Source organism: Pteropus vampyrus, unplaced genomic scaffold (assembly GCF_000151845.1).
Source record: "Pteropus vampyrus isolate Shadow unplaced genomic scaffold, Pvam_2.0 Scaffold257, whole genome shotgun sequence".
Lineage (NCBI taxonomy): Eukaryota > Metazoa > Chordata > Mammalia > Chiroptera > Pteropodidae > Pteropus > Pteropus vampyrus.
Genome location: NW_011889038.1, coordinates 222191 through 228328, shown reverse-complemented (window position 1 = coordinate 228328; position 6138 = coordinate 222191). Strand labels below are relative to the sequence as shown.

At 56.1% G+C, this 6138-nt stretch overlaps 1 protein-coding gene across 1 annotated transcript in view; it reads left to right on the top strand.

Annotated features, from left to right (window-relative positions):
- PHF21B (PHD finger protein 21B) overlaps positions 1-6138 on the top strand; it is a 69544-nt gene that overhangs the window by 11810 nt on the left and 51596 nt on the right. The window contains exon 2 of the mRNA XM_023520344.1: positions 880-999. Coding sequence (XP_023376112.1) covers positions 880-999 — 120 coding nt within the window. The remainder of the gene's footprint in view (positions 1-879; positions 1000-6138) is intronic.

Below are 6138 nucleotides of genomic sequence, written 5' to 3'. Positions count from 1 at the left end.
CCCCCCCCCCCGTCACCACGGAGAGCCGTGATGTAGTGGCCTGGGGACAGGGCATGGTGACCGGAGACGGCGGCCCTCAGTGCTCTGGGAGGCCAGAGGCCAGAGGATGGGCAGAATTCTTGCTCTGAACCCTGGCTCTGAGCGACCCCGCGGTTTTACGCCTCAGATCCCACCCCTGACCCTCATTAATCTTGTGACATGAGCACATGCTTGACCATCCTCAGGCCGCCGTTACTGACCCGTGAGGCGGAGATAGTGCCAGCGCTCGCCATGGACCTGTGCCAGTGGCACCCCCTAAATCCCGCTCTGGCGCTTCGCGCCTCCGTGCCTCTCGTTCACCCTCCACAGCCCTCGCCCGGACTGTCCCAGCCGCCGCCAGCCCTCACGTGACTTCTCTGTGCTTAAAGACGGTCTCCCCTCCCCCACCGCCCACCGCAGTAGCTTCGAACACTCTCCTAGCCTCTCATCCAGGTCTCGGTCAGACGGGGAGCCTGCTCTGCTTGCGGCTGGGCTGGAGCCGGTCCCCACAACAGCCTGCCCTCTGCCCCCGACTGCAAGACCGCTGGCCAGCGGGGAGGCAGCGGGGGGCTCCAGGGAGCACAGGCTGAGAGCCAGTGACTTGAGGAAGAAGATTCAAAAATCCTTTGTAATTGATAGGCCTTTGATTATTTGGCCTCAGACCCCTTCTCCAGCCTCATCTCCCGACCCAGAACTGGGGACCATTTCCCAGACGTATATGCTAAATGCCTGCGGCCACCGGGCTTTAGCTCCGAGCAGCTGTACCACCAGGGTTGCCCTGAACAAGAGCTTGCCTGTCCCCCAAGGCCCAGATCGGCTCCCAACCCTTGGGAAAGGCACCTCTGTGTTCATTGGGACCAGATCGTGGTGGCCACGGTGACGGTGGTGACGGTGGTGACACAGGGTGTGGTTACTGCGATCGTGGTGGTGGTGATAGTGAAGATGACAATAAAGCCAGTGACGACGATCCGGCTGCCATCCGTGGGCCCTTCCTGCCTTAGGTGTGATCGCCAGGTCACCTTATCTAACATCACAACACACCCCGAAGGAAACGCCATCCCCACGACACGGCAGGAAAGACAGGCCTGAGTCAGGCGCTGGCTCAGCTTTGCTTCTTCGGGGCAGCTCGGACTCCCTGGTAAAAGGGAGATGGCGAGGGGTGTTTCTGTGCCGGACGTGTAGGCGCACAACATTACCTCGTCGTTAGTGAACGGTGGGTATAGAAGCTAAATGTGACCCAAGGGTTTTGCTGGTGTATTATGTCCCGTAAAGACAAGATGCTTGTGTATGTGTGTGGAGAAACAAAAAGCTTTCAAAGTTCTAAAGTCGCTGAAGTTGACACTCAAGCAACAAAGTCCTTGTGCACCTGGGATGCCCTCCTGAGACCCCACTGCCACCCGACACACACAGAGAGTTCATAACCAGGGCACGTAGCACACAAAATGTGACTGGCATTCCGTATAAAGACTGTGAGGCTCGGCATTTTCCTGGCCAAGCGTATCTTGTTGTTTCGCAGTTACGTTTGTGATATTTGCTGGCACTTAGTAGGTCTCACAAACCCCGGGTCTGCTCCTGGGACAGCGTCAGCCCCTTCTGTGTGAGCCTGCAGCTCCTTTGACTGCCACTGGGTGACGGAAGGGAATGATAGGAACAGAAAATGTTACGTGATTTTTCTTGAAAGTGAGAACTTTAAGTGAAAAAGAATAAGATGAACAATCCTACCACCCTACAAATTTAATCAATGAATTATGGAGCAAGAGTTATATACAAAGAAGCATACACGTCAAGTACTTTCATTGACATAATTGCCACTTGTCATACTTAACATGTATTTTTTAGCTCTGACGTGACCCTTTACCGTCAGGTGACGATTTACTCTCAGGTGACCCTTGACAGTGTTTCAGGCTTTGCAAAGACTCAGGCCCTGACTAGACCTTTGTTCAGGGTCCTCCAGGGCCTGGCCCCATTTGGGAACTCCATTTGCCACCGGCGCCTGGTGCCACCCCACATTCTGGACCCAGAAGCTCCCCTACTAGGCCCAGGAGTGTGTGACATGCTCCCCCCAAGATTCCGGAGCTCCCACAAAGTGAGGATAACCCTTTCCCTGGCCACCTGATGAAATGGAAAGGTGTGGACAGGCCATGCGGGCTTTTCCTCTTTGTGACGATGGTGACGGGGGTGGTGTTCGGTGGTGACGATGGTGATTTTTGTGATGGGCTTGGCGATGGTCATCATGCTTTTCTCAACTCAGAAAGATCGAGGAGATCAGGGCCCGAGAGAGGGGTCCGGCTCCAGCTCCTCAGATGCTCACCTCGCACGCTTGGGTCAGGTGTGGAAACTCCTAACCCTCAGTTTTCCTGCCTGTAAAGCTATAAAGACCTGTGAAAATTTCAGTGGTTTTATTATCATAACTCAGAGGGCTACGCTTGATTTTAATCGTGGGATGTCTTTATGTAAAGGTGGGTCAAAGAGGGTGGGTAACACGTAAAACAGTCTGATGTCAGACGGTTCTTATTTAACATTTTATGTGACTGGGAGACGTTTCTCTGTTCATCTGCATTTTCTTAGGTTGAGTTTTAAAACTTATTTCATAAAAAAACAAACAAACAAACAAACAAAAACAAAAAACAAAACTTAACAACAGAGAAAGTGCAAAGGGTCATCCGGCAGGCCTCACCGCGGGCCCTTTGGTGGTGTTTGGGGCGAGGCCTGGGTGGCCCCCGCTTTCAGCCTGTTCCGGTGGCCATGCGGGGCCTTTGCCTCTCAGGGGGCTGCGTCTGTGACCTCCACCCAAGGTGCCTTTTTCCTGACACAGAACCTGCTGCTCCTGTAATACACACTCGCCCCTAATGAGCTACTTAAAAATAAGCATCGATTCCTAGATAAAAATCACAATTAATTTTAAATGTCCTCTGTAAACCTTGTTACAAATAATTGCCAGAAACACACAAAGTCTGAAATTAATTGAAGTCGACGGCCGCATTGGATGCAGGGTGCGCCTCGTTTTCCCGTGGTGGATGTGAGCCCTGCGGATGTCGGTCTGGCAGAAGCAGCGGCTGCGAGATGCCAGGCGGGGGGATCTGCTGGGCAGGGGCGGGCGGAACGCGGGTTTGGAGTCTTCCGGCCGCGGCCTCTTTCAGTGGTCGAATGACTGGAGCCTCAGGCTCCTCGTCTGTGAAACAGGTGCAGCCCTATCCGCCCGACAGCATCTCTCGAAGGTGGTGGTGGGGCGTTTCTGCGCAGAGCGGTGCCCAGAGCTGCTTCTCGCCCCTCCCTCCTCCCCCCTCCCTGCCCCAAACCCGCCTTGGAAAGGCTCAGCCTGCAGGACGGCGGTTCGGTCCCGTGGATTTTTCTATCCTTCACTCACTCTGGGAGAAGAGGAAGCTCGATGGGAAGCAGAGATGGCAGGGGTGCCAGGCAGGGTTCCTCTCATCTGGGCAAAAGCTCGGGGGCTAAGGGAGGGCAACGGCTTGGTCGAGGCCAGGCCTGGCAGGAGCAGGCGGCAACCTGGGTTTCCACCTGCCACGCTCCTGTGCTCTGGAGGCGGGTGGGCTGAGGGGGTCGGCCGCGCCACGGTGCGGGGGAGAGCTGGGGGCTGCGGCTGGGGCCCTCGGCGACCCCTCGCCCCCACCCCGGCATGACACGAGCCCCTTTCTCCCTGGCGCGTGCTGGGCGGGTCGAGGAAGCTCTGTGGCAGGATTGCTATAGTAACTGGGCGCATCTGTATTAAGTAGCGTTCACGGTCAACCTTCTGTCAGTTTCCATTCCAGAATTCTCAGAACCACTTCGGCGTGTCCTTGAGTGCAGCGCTGTGCAGACCGTCTCATTTCCTTCTTCGTCCCTGTGCAGCTATTGTTTAGGGCCACCTCCCCCGCCCGCCCGCCCCCCCACCTTGGGAGGGAGCACAGGTGCAGGGCCAGACCTACCAGGGACTGGTTGGTGCTTCGGTCCCGCTCTTCACTGATCGCAGATACTGGGCAAATACTTGGTTCTCTTAGCGCATTCGGTGTCCTCATCTGCAGGCGAGGGGAGCGGCCGGTACCCGATCATAAGGCCGCTTGTTCCTGACCACCTGCCGTGAGCCAGGCCCTGGGTGCGAAGCTGGGAAAACCGACCAACAGCGCAGGGCCCCTGCCCCGAACGAGCTCACCGCGGGCCTGGGAACAGTCAGAGCACCCCGAGTTGGAGTTCGTAGGGCCGAGAAGCCACCAGGCTAGCCAGGGGGTGCAGGTGTCGCTGAGGGGCACAGACAGCACAGGAAGAGTGCCTGACGCGTGGGGAAAGCTCACTCACGACAGTTTCTTGCCTCCCTCCCTCCCTTTATTCCTACTTACCTTGTTCCCTCCCTCTCTCCTCCTCAGTCCCCAGGTATCTCTTCCCCCGACTCCCCCTCTCTCTGGAAGCTTTGGGCAGTAAAGGCCAGTCCCTCATCAGATTCCTTCTATGCCTTTGGTCCCAGAGACAAATGGCACCGTCCCCTGCACCCCATGTCTCGGCAGGCGGCAGCAACGCAGAAGAGAGAACAAAGCTGGGAGTTATTTATTTCTCGCTTTGCAGAAATGTTTATTCGAAAGCAGCGTGGCAAGGTGGAATGGTTTGATTTGATTAGCAAGTCTAAATGTATTAGCAAGACAGAAACGATATTACAATTAGTGGTAATTAGCTGTGCTGATGACTCTGGGTGGCAGTGCAGGGTGACAGATGTGCTTCCTGGTCCCGGGTTAGACCGGGAGGGCACTTTACCCTTGTGAAGGGACTCGGCTCCCTGGGGCGTAGGACGCCCCCCCCCGCCCCCCCCGGTCCAGTTATCAGCAAGTCTGAGAAACAGCTAATTAGTCACTTCACAGAGACACATGTGCACGACCCGCCTGTGCTGTGTAAAGTGACGTGGTGTCCGGGGGCAATGGGCCTGACCTTTGCAGAGCCGGAGCCTTCTGGGCTGCCCTGAGTTGGCACCACTGATGACATCAGTAATGGATTCCTTTGTCCCCTACTCGTCTCTCTACGGGTCTTTATCAGAGCAGAGCCCCTCCGATCCCTTTAACTTCGGTTTGTGTGTGGCCCCTCCCGGACACCGGGGCCTGTGCCGTGTCCCCAGCTCGGCTAGGGCTGCAGTGGGGGTGCCCTCGGTTACATTTGTTGATCCATGGTGGGTGCCTACAAACTCTGTAAGGTGCTGGCGTAGACCAAGGAGACTCTAGGAGCCGCGCGGCTGCATCGTTATAAGTTTATCTCAGCATGTGTCGTCAGTGACTTTGAACAAGGACGGGGCTGGGATAGAAACACCCACCACTCTCCCTGCCCTCCTGGAGTTCCCAGTCTTCCGATGTGGCCCAGACACACAAATGCCCTGCAGAGAAGGGCTGAGTGCTTCTTATGGGGTGATGAAAAATTCTGAACTTGGCCTCAGCTGTAGCATCTGCCAGCGCTGCTCAGAGGGGCAGCCCCAGACAGCAGCTCCTCCCGCCTCTCATGACCCCCAAACCATCAGGAGGGGCCTCTGGGCTCTAGATCTGGGCCAGGCCCAGACCAGGCACTGTGGGTGCAGCAGACTAAGACAGATGTGGTCTTCCCAGCCCGGGGGCTGCTGTCCCAGAGCTGCCTGAGGCCGCGTGGTGGGGCGTCTGGGGGAGACAGCTTGAGGACACGCTTTCTGAACTCGAAGTGTGATTTCAGTTTAAGGGATTATTATCGTGGGGGTGGTGGGAGTGACAAAATGCTTAGCTGTGAGCCGTGAAGGTGTGCTCGCCTGCCAGATGAGGACCCAGGAGTGGGCTGGCCTGCCTCCCTTGGGGCTCTGGGCAGAGAGCACATAGAACAATGACCTTTTAGTCCCCCAGTGGACTGTGCTTGGTTCCTTGGAATGGGAGGGGAGGGTGTGTGGGGGGGTTGGACAGACTTTCCTAGAAGAGGAAAAGAATAATCCACCAACATGGGAGGAGATGCCCAGCCCTACCTGTGTCATATTAAACACCAGTTGAGAACGCTGATGGTACCCAGGGCTGGCGAGCACGGGGGCCAGCCAGAACTCACGATATGCTCATAAGCCAGAAATTGGAGAATTTGGGAAACAATTTGGAGTCATCTGGTAAAGCTGAAGATAGGTACTCATATCCCACG